Source organism: Notothenia coriiceps, unplaced genomic scaffold (assembly GCF_000735185.1).
Source record: "Notothenia coriiceps isolate Sejong01 unplaced genomic scaffold, NC01 NC01_scaffold00011854, whole genome shotgun sequence".
NCBI classification, from domain to species: Eukaryota; Metazoa; Chordata; class Actinopteri; order Perciformes; family Nototheniidae; genus Notothenia; species Notothenia coriiceps.
The window spans coordinates 466,024-484,533 of NW_011344555.1; the positions used below are offsets into that span (position 1 = coordinate 466,024).

The 18,510-nt window shown below is 40.5% G+C and overlaps 2 protein-coding genes across 2 annotated transcripts; both read left to right on the forward strand.

Annotated features, from left to right (window-relative positions):
- The first annotated feature begins 2,210 nt into the window (after positions 1–2,210).
- On the forward strand, positions 2,211–6,005 carry LOC104947099 (GTPase IMAP family member 8-like). The gene is made up of 5 exons (XM_010773058.1): positions 2,211–3,003; positions 3,206–3,904; positions 4,227–5,006; positions 5,100–5,276; positions 5,368–6,005. Exons 1-5 carry the CDS (start codon positions 2,211–2,213, stop codon positions 5,556–5,558), a joined length of 2,640 nt encoding a protein of 879 aa, XP_010771360.1. The 3' UTR covers positions 5,559–6,005.
- A 928-nt stretch (positions 6,006–6,933) lies between these two features.
- rabggta (Rab geranylgeranyltransferase subunit alpha) lies at positions 6,934–17,541 on the forward strand. The gene is made up of 17 exons (XM_010773049.1): positions 6,934–7,021; positions 7,339–7,386; positions 7,545–7,655; positions 8,324–8,448; positions 8,569–8,756; positions 8,890–9,147; positions 9,358–9,441; positions 9,580–9,662; positions 9,898–9,993; positions 12,091–12,196; positions 12,295–12,346; positions 12,424–12,512; positions 12,667–12,755; positions 14,008–14,124; positions 14,216–14,329; positions 14,480–14,567; positions 15,698–17,541. The coding sequence occupies exons 2-17, from the start codon at positions 7,384–7,386 to the stop codon at positions 15,844–15,846; spliced, it is 1,752 nt and encodes a 583-aa protein (XP_010771351.1). The 5' UTR covers positions 6,934–7,021; positions 7,339–7,383; the 3' UTR covers positions 15,847–17,541.
- Positions 17,542–18,510: the final 969 nt, after the last annotated feature.

The window sequence follows — 18,510 nt, forward strand, 5'->3', positions numbered from 1 at the left end:
AGGTGGAGGGAGGGGCAGAGTGAGGAGGAGTGGGCGGGGATCCGAGCGATAATGAGGAAGCTGTGGTTACCTGGGAAAAAGCACAGAGCCCTAACAGAAATGAGAGAAATTCATTGACAATTCACTGTGTTTTGAATTCAAAAAGTGCAAGAAACAGCGATAAACTAAATAAGGCAGATGCTGTGTTTGTATTTAAATATAATGAACAACATGTATCAATCGTATGGCCTGCATTATTCTTTTAAATAAATGTACAAAATGTCATGACCCTCCATCCAATTGTTGTTGTGACTCATTAAAAAATATTTTAACCTCATGCCAGGAAATTCACAAAGTAAATAGAGTATATCATTTGGAAACTCCAGCTATTCCTCAAAAAACATGTTTTGGATATCATGCCATTCAAATGTTTTATTTAAAGTTTATACATTTTAAGACATTAGGCAGTTTTTGTATTACTGCCCCAAGCTTCCATAAGTGGGTCAAAAATGAACAGCATGCATACATTTTCAAAATGTAAAAAAAAATTCAAAAATTCAAAATAGTGAAACATTTAATATAAAATATTTCTAGTGTGAACCAAAATATAATACTAAATATTATACAAGTGATTTTTTTCCAGTCACTTGTGTATCTAAGGTTAATCTAATTGTAGTTGATTGAACTCAACTAAATTAAGTTAAAAAGCACCCTGAACACAAAAATGGGCATCAGCTCCAAGTATTGGAAAGCAGTTCAACTTCTTTATTTCTAATATGCATAACAATTGACATAAAGTCTGTCAATGACAATCTTTAGTCTCAGGCTCCAAGCAGGATGTACAGTATAGCAGCATAATACGATACTAAAGTAATTAGCAAGTCACATTTACTGTTTGTGGAACACATGATTGGATTACAGAGATATCAGAGAGGCAGACCTTCTTTACAAAGAAACTGTAAAACTGCATGACAAAGGTAAATTGGTTTTATTGCAGTTTGGGATCATACATCTCTACTTTTGCGCCTGACCCTGGTTTTGTTGTCTAATGGCTCCGCCTGTTAACAGCTAGCCAGAGGAAGGAAATGGCTCCACCAAGATGACCATCTCTGTCTGTGGTTTACTTTGATAATCAGTCAAAACTCCCCAGAAGAGAGACTATTATTTTCGGTCTCAAAGACTCTAAAATAAAAATGCCTTTGGAAAAACTGACCATGAACTTCTGAAACAAACAGTATTTTAAGAAATCATTATTTTTGTACTTTTTATGAAGTCACATCGGAACTGCACTTCAGATTTCGGACAGGTGACAGAATGAACATCCTCCTAACCTCCTCACTGCTGGGTGAGTATCGCAGATAAAACCTGAATCTGATTTACACACACCTGCCTCTTTTTAATCCAGTGAATGGCTGCACTTGACTGGCATCCACTGGGAATAATACAAATAGATATATTTTATATTCGATTAAAGAAAATCTTCTACTGGTGGACAGTAGAAAATGTCTGCAACAGCTCCCAGAGAAGTGCTGACTTCGAGCCAAAGCTGTACTCTATCATTTGATGCAGATATCTGTCTCTCAGATAGTTTTGCAGGGTAATACATTTGACTGGGTTGCTGTTAAGTCTGCAGCTGTGATTTTCAGACAGTGCTAAATTAAAATTATGTGCACAAGCCAGAATCAGGATAGGGCTAATGGAAATGATTTGGACAGGAATGCAAAGTCACTCTGTTGCCTTTTCTATCCTTGACAGCCATAAATTATGTTGAAAAACGGACTCTAGTGTAGGTTTCACTGTGTCTGTGTGTGTGTGTGTGTGTGTGTGTGTGTGTGTGTGTGTGTGTGTGTGTGTGTGTGTGTGTGTGTNAAGTCCCTGACAAACAACACAAGCACGAGTTCATCAGATAATTCCTCTTTGTTCAGTCATCTAAAGCAGCAAAGATACATTGCCAATTGTGTTTGTTGACTTGTGAAGCCCTCTGAGACAAATAGGATTTATGATTTTGGGCTATATAAATAAACTTGAATTGAATTGAAACTTGCAAAGACACCTGCTCTGATAACCTTTTCTGTCTGGTTTTGGTTATTTTTTAATCGAAAATGATCTGTTCTCCCACTCAGTGTGAGGAAATCTGCTGTCATACATTTGTGAATGTTTTTAAGCCAATTCGATCATCACCAAATGCATTATCATCAAGCCTGGGAAGATGTTTCACAAATAAATCAAAAATGATACATTTTGTCAAATCTTCTTTCTCTATTTCATTACTTCTTGTCCAAAAACATATCCTTTGTCTTTCAGTGGAGAGAGAGAGCATCACCCTGTCTGAGGTCAGACTCGTCCTGATTGGTGAAAGATGGGCGGGCAAGAGCTCCTCTGGCAACACCATACTGAGAAATGACAGGTTTGAGTGTGGCCGAACCAGAACGGCTCAGTCTGAAATGAGGCATGAAGTGGTCGAGGGCAGGGAGCTCATCGTGGTCGATGTTCCAGGATGGAGCAGCTCCCTCTCCCTCTCTGAGATCCCAGAGGGGGACAAGCAACGATTTAAACTCAACGCATCCAAATGTCCGCCCGGACCAAATACTTTTCTCCTTGTTATTCCCATTGACACTGCTTTTTCTGCGATGACGAAGAAGACCGTGGAGGAGCACATGAAGCTACTGGGAGAGCGGGTTTGGAAACACACCATGGTGCTGTTCACCTGTGGGAATTACCTGGGGGGGAAGACCATAGAGCAGCACATAGAGAGTGAAGGAGAGTCACTCATGTGGTTAATAGAAAGATGCAAGAACAGGTACCATGTGTTTGAGAACAAGGATAAGAGTAGTTTATCTCAGGTGACACGGCTGCTGGAGAAGGTAGATGAGATGGTGTGGCAAAACAAAGGCAGGTTCTACGAGGTAGACGAGCAGACCTTAAACATCATTGAAAAGAAACATCGAGAAGTGGCTGAAAGGGCAAAACAGAGAGAGAGGCGGTCCGAAGAACAAAGACAACAGATGAGAGCACTCATTGCAGGTTAATATCACTGTTTGTCCACTCGAACAAATACTTTCTGTATTTCATTTTCCTGTATTTGCCTAATTTTATCACTTGTAATCAATTTATTGATGGATTTTGTTAATACATATTTTGAAAAATCAAATCCTAGTATAAATCTCTCTATGACCGTTTTTTAAGTAGCTGTGAAAGTTCAATAATCTTTGTTTTTCTCAAACAGAAGAGATGAAAACCATCCCTAAACTCCGGATGGTTCTCTTGGGAAGCCGAGGCGTTGGGAAAACCTCAGTAGGGAACACCATTTTGGGAATCAAAGTGCAAGAAGATGGAAAAAGAACGGCACACTCGGTGGGCCGACAGGGTTTTGTGGGTGAAACTGAAATAACCCTTGTTGACACTCCAGGTTGGTGGAAAGGCTTCCCTGAGTGTGACACCCCTGAAGCGATCAAAGAAGAAGTGATACGCAGCCCGTCCCTGTGCCTCCCTGGGCCTCAGGTCTTCCTGCTGGTGATAGACGCAGATGCATCCTTCAATGGAAAACACTTAGATGCCGTGACATCACACATGGAGCTCCTCGGAGAAGAAGTGTGGAGACACACTATTGTAGTTTTCACCAGAGGAGACTGGCTGGGAACACACACCATAGAAGAGTATATCGAAGGGGAGGGAGAGGCGTTGCAGTCGCTGGTTGAACAATGTGGAAACAGATATCATGTCATTGATAACAAGAATACAGATGATGGTACCCAAATCACAGAGCTCCTGAAAAAAATCACTGAGACCTTGGCTGGAAATGGTTGTGACCATTTTGTCCCAGATGAGAAGATATTTGATGCCATTGAAGAGAAGAGAATGAAAGTGAAAGAAGGAGCAAAACTGAGGCAAAGTCAAGTTGAGGCCCAAAGAAGATTGCGCAAAGGTAAGGTTCACTGTCAGAGAAGTTTCCACACTCAGAGAGTGAGTAGAAACCAGGGGTGGACACAATTACAGAGATCCAATACTGAGGCATTGTTGTTAGCATGTTAGCATGCTGGCCTTAGCATTCAGGTCACTGCTGGGAGCACCTTTAGCTAAAAAATGTGCTGTAGTGTGATGGACTCCAAGTCATCTAAATTAGAGCCATTTCTAAATGTTGCCACATTACTGTTTACTGCAGGGCTACTGATTTCTGATACAGGAACAAATCTGTTGATTAGTCTTGTGTGCATGTGGTTTTTAGCCTGCATTTCTTTTCTTCTCAGAATCCAGTAAAGAATTACATGCGCTGACTTTTCTGATGCTTGGTCAGAAGACATTTGGAAAGAGCGCAACAGGAAATACCCTCCTACGTAGAGAAGTGTTTCCCACCTGTCAGAATGAGTTCTGTCAGGTGGAGCAAGGGGAAGTTGATGGCAGAGCGGTCACAGTGGTCGACACCCCGGGGTGGTGGAAGGATCCCTCCAAATCCACAGAAGAGATGGACAAAGAAATAGTCCGAGGTCTGACTCTGAGCCCATCAGGCTTTCATGCTGTTCTGCTGGTTGTCCCTTTGGACCTGACGTTCAGAGAAGCTCAGCGGGCCGCCCTGGAGGAACAGATGAAGCTCCTTGATGTCAGCGTCTGGAAACACACCATGGTGCTATTCACATACGGAGACAAACTAGAAGATAAATCCATTGAGGAGCACATTGAGAGCGAGCACAAGGCGCTACGCTGGTTAATAGACAAGTGTGAGAACAGATACCACGTTGTGAACAACTTGAAAAAAAGTGATATGAGCCAAGTTACTCAGCTGTTTGAGAAGGTAGAGGAGATGGTGGCAGGAAACAGCCGACAGCTCTTCTGTCCTGAGATGAGCCAAATCTACTTAAACATAGATGACAAATTCAAGAGGATGCAGCTAAAAAATGTGCTGAAGCAGCGACTAGCTGAGGAGTACAAGAGGAGAGAGCTGGAGATGATGACAAGCTTCAAGAAAACACTCCTAGAGCTGCAAGCTCAGATCGGAGACAGTGCAACAGGCACTAAATCGAAGTCGCTGAGTGAGTATCACGCTACGATTGGGGATGATCAATATTTTTTTCATGTGTGAATATATCGTTGTTTTAACCTTTTGTTTTGATGATAATTCCTAGTTGGTGACAGGACCAAACTCAAAGTCAAGGGGATTGGTCAGAAGAAGAAAGATGGAAAGGACAAGGAGGAAAACATAAACTCAAAGATCAGTCAGGAAATTGAAAGGCTGAATAACGACATCAAAAATAAATCGGCAGATCTTCGCCTGAGCAGCCTCGACTACCTGTTCCCAACCTGTAAGTCCAAAAAGGAGATCTTCAGTTTTTAGCATTCAAAGTAGCACTGAGCAAGACTTCACAGTCAAATTGTGTTTTGTTTAATTTACAGTTAAAGGAGAGTCTTCGACAGACAGGAAAACCTCCTCCAGCCAATTTGAGGACGTCCTAGGTTGGCTGGCATCAGTTGAGATTGGCACAAATGAGGAGAACCAGTTCACCCTCAACTTCTCTCAGACGTCCGGATACAGATCTGTGGTGCCGCACAACTGCTTGGAGTTTGACACAGAAGAATACCCCTGAATGTTTTATGTGATTATTTTAGGTTTCATTTTTTACACAGATTGATTGACTTACTGTTTATACTAGTAATACGTTATATATATATTTATATATTTGTACAATATAACAAATGCACCTTACAATTAAACATTCTTATCATTAGACTGCACCCTATTTGCTATAGTCCGTCTTGGTGATTCATAAACGCCTGTCTTCACAACATTACATCTAGTTATATGATGAGCTAGACTATTGTGATGGACAAATGTGTCCAAAACTTTATTTTGGCACAATAAAGTAATGTATTGTGAAGGGCTGGCAATATTTAAACTGTATGACTATATTTGTATTCCAGTTACAGAATTCCTCCACAGAGATGATAAACTTCAGCACTCAATGTAATTTTTCTCCTGTATTTTGAAAACAAACATTAAATCTTTGGCATGTATTGCCACATGGTGATTGCAATACTCTAATTTATTAGTTACACAAATTAGATATGCAGTCAGAACTATAATGTGTTTAGATGTAGATTGAGTACATCATGTACCATAACTGTGTAAATACCAATTTATTCTTCAACGGCATTAATTAATTATGTTTTTAATTCCTTATGAATGAAACACCGCCTTTGCAGTTACATTTATAACAAGACGAAGAGAACCACACACACACACACACACACACACACACACACACACACAGTTGAGTAAACACTTCGACTACTGAGCTACCACAGCCACCACAATAAAATGACCCTGGACAGTTTCTGGCCTAAATTGCTAGTTTCAAACCCTTCTCAAATAATGATGTTCATTTTAAACTGATAAATAATAAGCTAAGTGTGGTTAACCATGCAGACATACTGTAGGCCAACTGTAAATGCTGTGATGTAAGAAGTACTCAGATAATATAAATACTACAGTGTAATAATACCCTGTTAGGAAATGTATATAAAAGTACCAAAAGTACTTACTGTGCGTAGTGTCACATATATATAACTGGATTATTTTTGTATACATTATTGTATTTATCACAGCTGGTAAAGGTGGAGCTACTTTTAATGACCTTATATACTGCTGCTGGATATTTCAACCTGTAATTAACATATCATATTTTATTTATAATTAGTTTTAGCAAATAATTTGAAATAACTTAATAAATACTCAAGTGAATATTTAGTGAAGTGAAGTAAAAGTTCCCCAACATCTTAAGTACAGTACTTGAGTTAATATACTGTACTAACACCACTGTGTAAATAAATGTCCACGCATCTTTAAATTCAGGACATTTCAACATGTCTACCTTGCTGTTTACTGTTTCCTCCACTAGACAGCGACAAAAGCCCGCGGTCAAGAAAATACTCTCTCTGACGTCACTTTCATGGGACGGAAGTAAAGAATTGTAGTCGTTAGGAACCCTGACATGACAAATCAAACTGCATTTTGAAATACATACAACCAGCCAAGTAAACACAATAACAGGTAGGTGTTTTTTTGGTTAAACTATGCGGTGTTCAGTGTTTTCCTGTAATGAACATATTTTATTTTGTCGTTGGTGGCTGTTATTCTGTGGTGGTTTGAATGAGCCCAGCCCAGTGTTGTTGACTGAACACGGAGCTAATAAGCAAGCTAACTGCAGTCATATAGCTGTTTATATCCAGTGTTTAAACCTTATAGAGGGCTAAATATATTGACACAGATGATCAGCTAGCGGCTGAGCGTCTGTGTAAGTTTGTCACATCTCTGTGTGTCTGTCATGTAAATGTTACTGAGGCCTAACCCTGAATGTTACTCTGCAGTTCCATCATAAACAGATCTTTGGGTCTCTAGCACCAACAGGAAGGATGGTAAGATATTTGTTTTATTTGGACATGTTTGTGTGTTCACTGCTTTGGTACAGCACTTATGTTGTACATGCGATCAATTATTTATCATTACTCTAACCTAGAATATTTAACTGTACTTACTTACCTCATCTTCCTCCCCATTGCTGTGCTTTTGACAGCATGGCCGAGTGAAGGTTAAATCTACAGCCCAGCAGGAAGAGGAGAAAAGAAAAGAGAGAGAGAAGAAACTGAAGATATACGTTGCTGCACGAGATGCCTGTTTTTCCAAGGTTTTTCAGAAAGCCTCATTTATATCATATGTAGTATACAGTATGTTTGACATGATAAGGCTATTCATTTAATATACAATTGCTGTTCTGAACAACTTTCCTGAAAAACAACAATGAATTGTTCCTTTTAAAATGTTCTACCTGTGTAGTTTAACCCCAGTATAGCTTGCCATCCCACCATTGCACCTGGTTACATGTTCTTCATTACCATGAGCACGCATTTTTGTTTTGTTCACACACAACATCCTGTTCCCGTAAATACTCACTAGAGCACCACATTTGAATTACGAAATCAAACACATCCGACAGATTTAATAACTTCTTATGAAAACTGCAGTGCATTGCTATTATGGGAAATACTGAGCTTTTAAAAAAATGAAATGGGCTTCAGACCGAGAGCTACTGAAAAGATAGGTAAGTTAGAAAGAATAGACAGATGTAAGAATAAAGAAAGACAAAAGCCTTATCCATTATGTGAAAGACTACATGTGACTTCAATGTAGAGCATTAAACCAGAAGTGATGCTTATTAAATAGTTTCACTAAGCAGCACCTTATTATTAGTTTCAGTTTTATTTTGTCTTTTTGCTAATTTCTTGTATGTCCTTTCCCTGTCTGTGTCCACCTGTCGCTTTGTATTTGCCTTCCTCTCTTCACCCTGTATGACAGAGGAAGGAGGGTATCTTCGACGATGAGGCTCTGCAGATTTCCCAGCAGCTCCTGTCTTCCAATCCCGACTTTGCAACCCTCTGGAACTACAGGAGAGAGATCCTAATGCACCTGGAGACTGTGAAGTGAGATCACAGCCATGTATCCTATTATCTGAATATTTACAGTAAAAAAACGTTTTGAATAGAAAGCCATCAGAGATTTGACAGGAGAATGATGTCTTTGTTTCTTGATATCCGCTCCAGGGAAGAGGATGAAGTGCAAAAGATTTATGTGGCTGAGCTCTCTTTTCTGGAGTCGTGCCTCAAAGTGAACCCAAAGTCCTACGGCAGCTGGCATCACCGTTGGTGGGTCTCAACCCGCCTGCCCAAACCGGACTGGGCCAGAGAGCTGAACCTGTGTGATCGCTGCTTGAGCCTGGACGACCGAAACTGTGAGTAAAGAAGGACAAAAGGAGGATGACGACATTGTTAAAATCTGGTTAATTGAGCTTTTTATTTTTATTTATCAAAGCCTGATATTAACCTGCACTCTTTCCATCTATGTCTCACACCTTATTTGACCAGTCCATTGCTGGGATTACCGCCGGATGGTTGTGAAGATGTCCGGTGTGCCCGTGGATCAGGAGTTGGACTTCACCGATCGTTTGATTGGCTCCAACTTCTCCAACTACTCCAGCTGGCATTACCGCAGCACCCTGCTGCCGCTGCTCCACCCAGAATCCCCTGAGCCCACATCACCGTGCCACAAGCCCCCCCAATCCTCCACTCCGCCATCTCCCCAAATCCTCTCCCACCGCGTCTGTGAAGAGCAGCTCCTGAAAGGTGAACCTAACAACAATTTTGCAAGTGAATGGCAAGGGTTTGAAGTCAGCAATACCTACTAACAACCAACAGGGGGCAGACTAAGGCTTCACATTGGCTGTAAATTATAGAACTTTTACAAAAATAAATATTGCAAAATTACTTCTGTTTTAAATACAACTCATTAAGCATGTAACAGGAAGCATCTTAATACGCCCATTTTGTTTTCAGAGTATGAGCTTGTACAAAATGCTTTCTTCACCGACCCCAACGACCAGAGTGCTTGGTTCTACTATCGCTGGTTGCTAGGCAGAGGTATGTTAATTGGCATTTGTTTTTCATATGCACATACAGTATATATGAAGTACATAACGTTTTTTTGTGAGTGAAATATTTACTGTACTATAATACAATAATATAATTTGTACGAACAATGTTTTTTCTTTTTAACAGCTGAACGTGAAGAGATGATAAGCTGTGTGTATGTGTGTCGGGATGAAGAGAGAGTGGCAGTCGCCTTCTCTGGGCCCGTCAATGTGAGTATCTTCACTTCATACATATTTCCACATGTTTCCAATAACATTACATGTTAAGTGACTTCTTATGTCCTCTCTAGCCTCTCTCGACCCCTTGAGCAACTCTTTCATATGGCCAAATTTGTTCTTTTTGCATTTTTTTATTTTTGATGTGTAGCAGAATCAAATAAAGGAGACTTTGATATAGTCTCCATGGTTATCTGAGCCACCTGTCTTCTTCCCTCCGCTCTGTTAGGCGCAGGCTTGCGGCCTGCTGCTGGTCCTGGACGGTTTGCCCCAGAGAGTGGAGTGGAGGAGCGTCCACCCGCGCTTTAAACACAGCCCGGTCTGGGTATCCTTTTCCATTGGCTGGTCATGACCCAGACATTATATTTGACTGTCACTGCATGCTGCTGATTGAGCAGTAAACCAGTTTAACATTCTGTTCTCATTATTCTTTAAGATAAGATATACTTTATCTTTACATCCAGCATGCTGATAAAACCATGTGGTATGTGTGAAATGAGAAGGGGAACAAGTTTGATCACCAAGGAAGGAATTCATTTCATTTCAAATTTCAAACCTTTATTTATCCAGGTGTATCCCTTGAGATCATTGATCTCTTTTTTAACCTGCTAATGTCACTGTGAGTGCAGTAGCACCTCTCGTCCTGGCTTTTAAAGCTTTTCTACGTTGTCAGGGCACAGTGACACAGATGAAACCACATTTGGTCTCAAAGAGCGCTTATAAAGATGCAGTCAGAAGAAAATAACTCTGATTGAGCATCCTGTGAAGGAGGCTCGCCATAAACTGTAGCTTCATTTCAAACAGGTCAAATTGACTAGACAGCATTAAACTAAAGACTATTATAATTGTGTCTTTTAGAAAAAACATATTTTTAAAGAATTTAGAATAGTGGGTGTTGTGAATATTTGTAGAAAAACACCCAACTCAGCATGCTCAGCTGTCCTGGAAATTGATCTGTTAACATGCGAGCCAAGAAGCTGTTATTATATACAGTTGCAAGAAAAAGTATGTGAACCCTTTGGAACTACCTGGATTTCTCTATAAATTGGTCATAAAATGTGTTCTGATCTTCATCTGAGTCACAACAATAGACAAACACAGTCTGCTTAAAGTCCTTATCTTACATGAAAAACTTTTTTTGGCAGTTGATTTCTGGGGGGTGTATGCAACAGATAGTCAATGTATGTTTCTTTATTTCATACTGAATAATATGTAAAAAAAGGAAAAATATTAGGTCCAATAAAAAAACTTTGCTTCTGGAAGCAGGCAATTTCGTGACGTCACGTGTGGTTCCCGGCTGCCGCTGTCTGGCTCCCTGCTGCCGTCCGGATCGACAGCCAATGCGCGCAGCCAGCGAGAGTTCACAACGAAAAATGGCGTCAAATATTGTTGATGTTTACGCATCAGAAAAAGCTAATAGCGCTCTTGAGGTCATGCCACAGCATCTCAATTGGGTTGAGGTACGGACTCTGACTGGGCCACTCCAGAAGGCGTATTTTCTTCTGTTGAAGCCATTCTGTTGTTGATTTACTTCTATGCTTTGGGTCGTTGTCCTGTTGCATCACCCATCTTCTGTTGAGCTTCAATTGGTGGACAGATGGCCTTAAGTTCTCCAGCAAAATGTCTTGATGAACTTGAGAATTCATTTTTCCGTCGATGATGGCAATCTGTCCAGGCCCTGAGGCAGCAAAGCAGCCCCAAACCATGATGCTCCCTCCACCATACTTCACAGTTGGGATGAGGTTTTGATGTTGGTGTGCTGTGCCTTTTTTTCTCCACACATAGCGTTGTGTGTTCCTTCCAAACAACTCAACTTTGGTTTCATCTGTCCACAGAATATCAGAACATCCAGGTGCTCTTTTGCAAACTTCAAACGTGCAGATCAGAACGCATTTTATGACCAATGTTATGCAGAAATCCAGGTAATTCCAAAGGGTTCACATACTTTTTCTTGCAACTGTACATATTAGATCATGATTTCATCTTTATTGAGTCATCCATATTTATGTTCATTTATAATCCCATGTTATTATCATATTGATGAGCGCAGGTACAGCGGAGACACTTTTCATTCTGGTGACTCCCCCAGGATGTATATTCAGCATTATCTGATTATTTTATCTTAAAATGTGTATTTTAATTCTGTTTTCTTTTTTAACTTAATTCCAAACGCGTAATGCTCTCTCAGTGATAGAATTTACTGGTCTGTGCAAACTTAATTTAATTGATTTAAGCCCGGTTTCTCCAATTTACTGTTTTGCTATTCCATCAAGGATGTATTTTTGTCACACTGCCCAGCGCTGCCTGCTGCATTGGCATGGAAATGAGCCAGGGACTCACTATGAGGGTTTGGGTGTGTTCCATCTATCTCTTTCTCTTGCGGAGTAAATTATATATATTTTTTAACCTAACACCTGCTAAGATCTGTGATTTTCCTCCTGGAACGATAAGCGACATCCCGAATGAACACAACCTGACTGTGCACTGGACTGAGAAACCCACTCACAGAGACTGTGCTCTGTACACAGGTGATACATCCCATGATTATTTTACATGTCACGCTCTGTTAGGGGCTGGATTACAAATCTGTTCTTCCTCCAGCCTCATTACACTTTAACTTCCACAGGTCGATCTGAGAGTTGGTGTCGGGACTCGGCTACGGATCAGGAACTTTTCAGGTATTGTTTCACCACAACAAAGCACATTGTGTGAGTCTTTCAAGTGAGTAAAACTGGGTGTGTTCTTCTTTCTGTAGGAGTGAACTCTCAGTAGAGAAGACCTCAGTGTTGCAGTCAGAGCTGCAATCTTGCAACCAGCTGCAAGAACTGGAGCCACTCAATAAATGTAAATGATTTATATGCATCATATATGGTTCTTTACTCTTTGCCGAACCAAATCACCATCGCCACAGACACTCAAATCACAAAAAACACTCATACTGAGGTTTGCTGATAGTGATGTTTTCTCGAGCCTTGAAACCCTCTGCTTGCCTTGGCAGGGTGCTTGTTGACCATTATCCTCCTGATGAGGGCGCTCGATCCTCTGGGATATGAGAAGGAGACACTGGCTCATTTCCAAACTCTGAAAGTGAGTACCAATCAATGACACTCAACAGAAAATAGGTCACAGACTGATTAGGCTCATCTCAATTGAATATTTCACCTCCTCCTTTCGCTCACTCGCGTCCTGAGGTCGCGTTAACCGAATATTTTCCGTCTATGACGGATTTTTTTTAACAATGACGGACAAATCTGAAAGCAGTCCGTCATTTTGACAGATTAGAACAAACTAGGAACAGCGCCAAAGTTTCCCCGTAGCGAGGCTCCGGTGTAATGCATGCCCTCCAAAAAGGAAATTATACCGTTTCCAAACCTAAATTTGCCGTACAAATCATTGAAATGTCTGTGAGTTTTGGCTTTACGCTGTACACGCTCCCGCGAGGTGCAGCAGCCATGCATAACACTGCGCATGTGAACTGTCCCCCCCGTTGACAGTTCACGAGCATGCTTCTCCCCCCCACCTCGTCAGAGTTGTGTAAAGGCCGACGGGTAATTCTGGATTTTGACGGAAGTTTTACGATCCTGTCCGTCAAAATGACGGGCAGCGAAAAAGTCTAGCGCAACCTCGCGTCCCTCCCTTCCTTAGCTCCGCCTCCGTAAGACGCGATATCATTATAACAATAATAATAATTGATGGATTCATTTCATTATGGTATTTGAGCTTGTTTCAGATCAACTTTTGTATTAGATGTTTATATTTAATCTGTCCTACAGAAGTGAGACACAAATCAATAAAATATGTATTAGATATACCACCCAATTTGTATATATCCTAAATGTTTGACGTGCTGTGGGTCTACCACACATGCATCAAAAACCACAAGTAAGAACTGAAGGTTAGTATTTTATAATCAAAACATTATTATTGAATTTGTAAGTATGTTACACACACTTTAATGTTTTTTATAGAGTATGATCTCCTCATTCGTTTAAGAGATTTAATATATTTTACTCTTAATGAAGCACTTTAAACATTTAACTCTGATCCTCCTTTAACGGTAAGATCAGCTGCAGTGAGCAGAGGCTGTGAAGGTGGGGGCGAGGCTTGTATACGCGAGTAGTGAAAACACCTCCGCGTAGTCTGCTCTCGTGTATCCTCCCTTTCGTCTCCTCTGGAAGCCTCCTCCCTCCTCGACTCCTCCGTGTGCATTTCAGCAGTTGGGACGTCCTTCAACATGGCGTGTCTTGATCGATTTCCGGTTCAAGTCCCGGAGGAGGGGGAGAGAAGAGTCGATGAGTGGTATTGGGATGAACCTAGAGTGTTTTTTTTTGTTCTTCAGGAAGTGGATTCCATGCGCTCTGCATATTACAGCGACCTGTGCAGCAAGTTTATGATTGAAAACACCATCCTGAAAATGGAATATGCTGAAGTGCGCGTCTTCAGTATTTCTGACAAGGTTAGTGATGAATTGTGAAAAAGTCAATTAAAATGAGCCAATAGTGAAGTGCTTATAATTTGTCATTTTTTTCCCTTTTTGTTTCGAACAGAATCTGACCACTTTGTGCCACCTGGACCAGCTGTTATTGGTTACCCACATCAATCTGTCCTCCAATCAGTTGCAGCGGCTGCCTCCTCAGTTCGCCATGTTGCAGTGCTTGGAGGTGACAAAGCTCCAATTCAAAACCTATTATATGTCCAAGACGGGCAGTGTGTCTTTTGTGTGTCCCACAATTGTTATTTGACAGTTGAAAAGATACATACTGAGAACTTAAATTCTGCAGCATATTTCACTCAAATGTTCTTGCTTTCAGGTCTTGGAGGCTGAAAATAACTCTATAGAGAATCTGGAAGGAGTTTATCATCTTCCCAAGCTGGAGGAAGTCATCTTGAAGAATAACAGTATCCTTAAATCTTACCTGGAAAACATCCTGTTCTATATCGGAGTTATTCCTGTAGAATAACTGTCATAGAGATACATTTATATTATAAGAAGTAAGATGTAATGTACAGCGATATAATATATCGCTGTACAATACATGTTACTTGTTAGACACCTGCACCCAAAGTGACTTACTGCACATGCACTCAATACTGTGGGCAATCCCCACAGGAGGGGGGTGAAGGGTCTTGCCCAAGGACACAACGCCATGCTGACTGCAGTGGGCATTGAATCAGTGATTCAAGGCTTCATTGTCATGTGCACAGTAGCTACAGTGTAGATATAGCAATGAAAAACTTAAGTTACAGGCTCCCCCAACAAAGCAACATGAATATATACAGGACATAAAACAAATAAAATAGTGCAAGAAGAGTCTATATTGCACAAGTAAATGGATCATGATATATAGATAAATAATTTGAATGTTTATGGGTTCAGTGCTCCCCTGATCCGAAGATCAATGCATTAGCCCACTGAGACACAGCCTCCCATATATATCTAATAATATTTATGATACTCCCCTCATAGTGTGCACTTGACTCAGTGCACGGCTCTTAGCTGAGAAACAGCTTGGTAGAGAGTGCGAGCAGCTGAGGTTGTGTGAATAGTGCCACGTAAAACACTACACTCAAGGATGGAGTTTCCTAAGTTCAGAAAATTGCAGGCTCTTCCGTTTCAATGCATGAATAATTTGTTTTCACATGGAATCTTTTTAGGCGATCGGATAAATAAAATCAGTGCAATCATTTCACAGAGCTTACGGCATCATCATCAACGGGGAGAGACACATTAGCAGCACATCCTCACCTTCTTCTCCTTCACGCTTCACTTCCCCTGATACACTCGAGAGGAATTAATGCAGTATACAGGTTGTGACACGGAGGCTACACTCAAGATCTGGTTTTGTAACCCTTTCAGTGCCTACCTTCTGATGCAAATGTAGGCCTCCAAGTTTTATATTTAGAATAATTCATTAATATCCCAGTGTCATATTTGACATGTGGATCTCAGTGTTTGGAAAATGTACGCCCTTTCACCTTCTTGTCACTGCAGCCCACAGGAATGCTTTTTCTTTAACCCACATGCACAGAAATCTCTTCATTGTCAGATCTTCAGCCGCTGGCCTCCTGCCCCAAGCTAAAGCGCCTTGATCTCCGTGGCAACCCTGTAACTCAGACAGCCGACGTGGAGTCGAAGCTGGCAGAGCTGCTGCCCTCAGTCACAGACCTCCTGCTCTGATCAGACGGGGGCAGGACTCACTGCCATCACCATCAGCGCCGCCGTTCAAATGTCCCTCTGTCTCTGCCGTGTTTGTTTGAGAAAGAGAAAGTGGGTGTTTTTCGTATGTCTCTGTTTGTTCCCCTCGTTTCGGGAGACTGTCAATCATCCTGATCCCTGAGGCTCTGAAGCCTGATGCCTCTGGGCAGAAGTCAGAAACCTTTAACACAAACGTTTTCAAAGTCTGAGACTGTGTCTAGACAAAGCTTGGAAAAAGGCAGCCCCTCACCCCACCTTAGTTACACTAAATTCCTGCATGCATAGGAGATAATGATTACGTTATCTGAGCCAATAGACACTTAACAATTGAGCCAAAACAGCCCGACATGTCTGTTGGACAAACATTTTAAACTACATCAAATACATAAGAAGGTCATAAAGCATGTATTCGTTTCTGACTCTGGGTACGGGGGGAAACAGTTAAACTACTGTATCTCTGAACTATCTGTTTATCTAAATCACACATTTAGGCAATTTTGTGATCTTATTTTCAAAACTAATGTAATAATAATAAATGGGATTTATATAGCGCTCTTTTAGACCCAAAGACGTTTACATTACGAGTAAGGTCGACAAACATGTAATGTAATAGTATTTCACAACCTCTAATTGAGCCTTCACTTGCCTCTCTCTTCAAAAACTTCCGTTCAAACACGTCAAACAATATGTCTAGATCTGTCAGTGTGAGTGATTGGGTAAGTGTGTATTAACCAATGTTGCTTTTCTATGTGCGTGCGTATGGATATCCTTATTACAACAGAACCAATGCATGCTGTAACCCTCATCATGGAGTAAATTGAGTTTATATGGATTGGCATGAAGCAATGCTGGCTTATTGCTTATATAAGCTTACAAATGGTTATATAAGAAGAATATGCGTGTAACTAATTATCACCGCATCACATAGTTCTCACACACATTTTTTGAAGGGTTGGGTAAAGCATTTAATATATGACACTATACTGTTGCACAGTGTAAGTCACAGATCCAGTAATAAATCTGCACACATTGTGTCACTGCCTTCCAAAAAGCTTCTTTGTATTATTTTCTGTTATCAGAGAAAATGTAATATCTGATCCACAGACCTTCCTGAATGCACCTTTATCCCCCAAGCCATTCACACATGAGTTGTGAAAAAATTGTTTACCTTTGTTCATTTGATTAATCTGCTGTATCGATTGATGTTTTTTTTACTCTGATGCGATAGGTTGCCTAAGCAGACCCTTCAGGCAGAAACTGTCCTATGGGAGCGTGTGAACCAAAACAAGCAAACTTGATCAAATTTGAAAAATACCGCAACTTCATTCATTCATTCATTCATTCATTGTGCAAGTATTTATTTAAAAAACATGGTGAATGTTAAGAGTTATTGCAACCTCATGGTGGAACTAGAAGGAAAACTGGATCATCAAAGAAAATACTATTCATCCTGATTAAACATGACTGTCTGTAGCAAATTGCATGGTAATCCACTCTGTAGTTAGAACACAAGGACATGACTGGGTCACCAAAGTCAGTAGGCTTTTATCCTCTGCGTACCATGAATATCTGTAAAAGTGTAAATGATCAACCAACAGAAAGGCATGCTCATCAAAGAGTCACAGTTAAAAAGTGATCAATGTATGCTTTTTAAGAGTAATAAACAGGTCAAATATGTACAGTGAGGTCTCTGGTAGAAGGTCTAAAGTCCTTCCTTTTATTTATTATTATTATTATTATATCCGGTGCCTTGGCACGGAACACGTCTGTTTGGGGACTTAAACCGGCGACCCTACAGCTCCCAGTCCAAGCCCCCTACTGACTGAGCCACTGCCGGAGTTGCACAATCACAAAGTTGAGAAACTCAGACAAAACCAACTCAACCAGTCCGTGTGGATAACTCAGTCATCATCTTGCATCACTCCGCGTCATACCTTGCTAAGAACAAGGAGTGGATCATCCCACACAGTGAGTGGGCAAACGATCATTTGTTACTGTAGGCATTTTGGAACCATCGGAATATGAAAAGCAGGTGTGATGAATATCAATTATGGCTGAATTCCATTTATTCCTGCTATTGTGCATGCTGGCTGACTCATGAAAAATCTGAGTCATACTTTTTCTTTCCTCTTCCTTGTATGACGAGTGAAATTTCTTCTAAGAAAAACGATTATAAGATTTAATATTTAGATATATACAACCCTCTTTTTTAATCTCCTTTTCGAATTTTGAACTAAGTGACTGTAATTACCTGAATATAGTCTGGTATGGCCTACAGATACTACTAAATGAGTGAATACATCTTTAAATTCTAAATGAGAATGGTGTACACGCCTCATTAGGATTGCATCCAAAACTATTGCTAATAATAATAAATGGTTTACTTTTCTAACCCCCTCACATGATCAAGGTAAATGTTTGCCTTTATTATTTGCAGAAGAAAAATGGAGGGAATCACAATTTGTTGAAATGTTTAAAGTAGGCCTACACAAAAAAGATATTGACCATCCTGCTATGAGCATTTGATTGTAATATCCATTAAATTGTCATTTATTAGTATGGATTAGTAAATAGTTATTATAATATCGGAAAAAATGTATCATTAGGAATAGCCATTGATAGGTAGCATAGTTTCCTGAGTGCCCT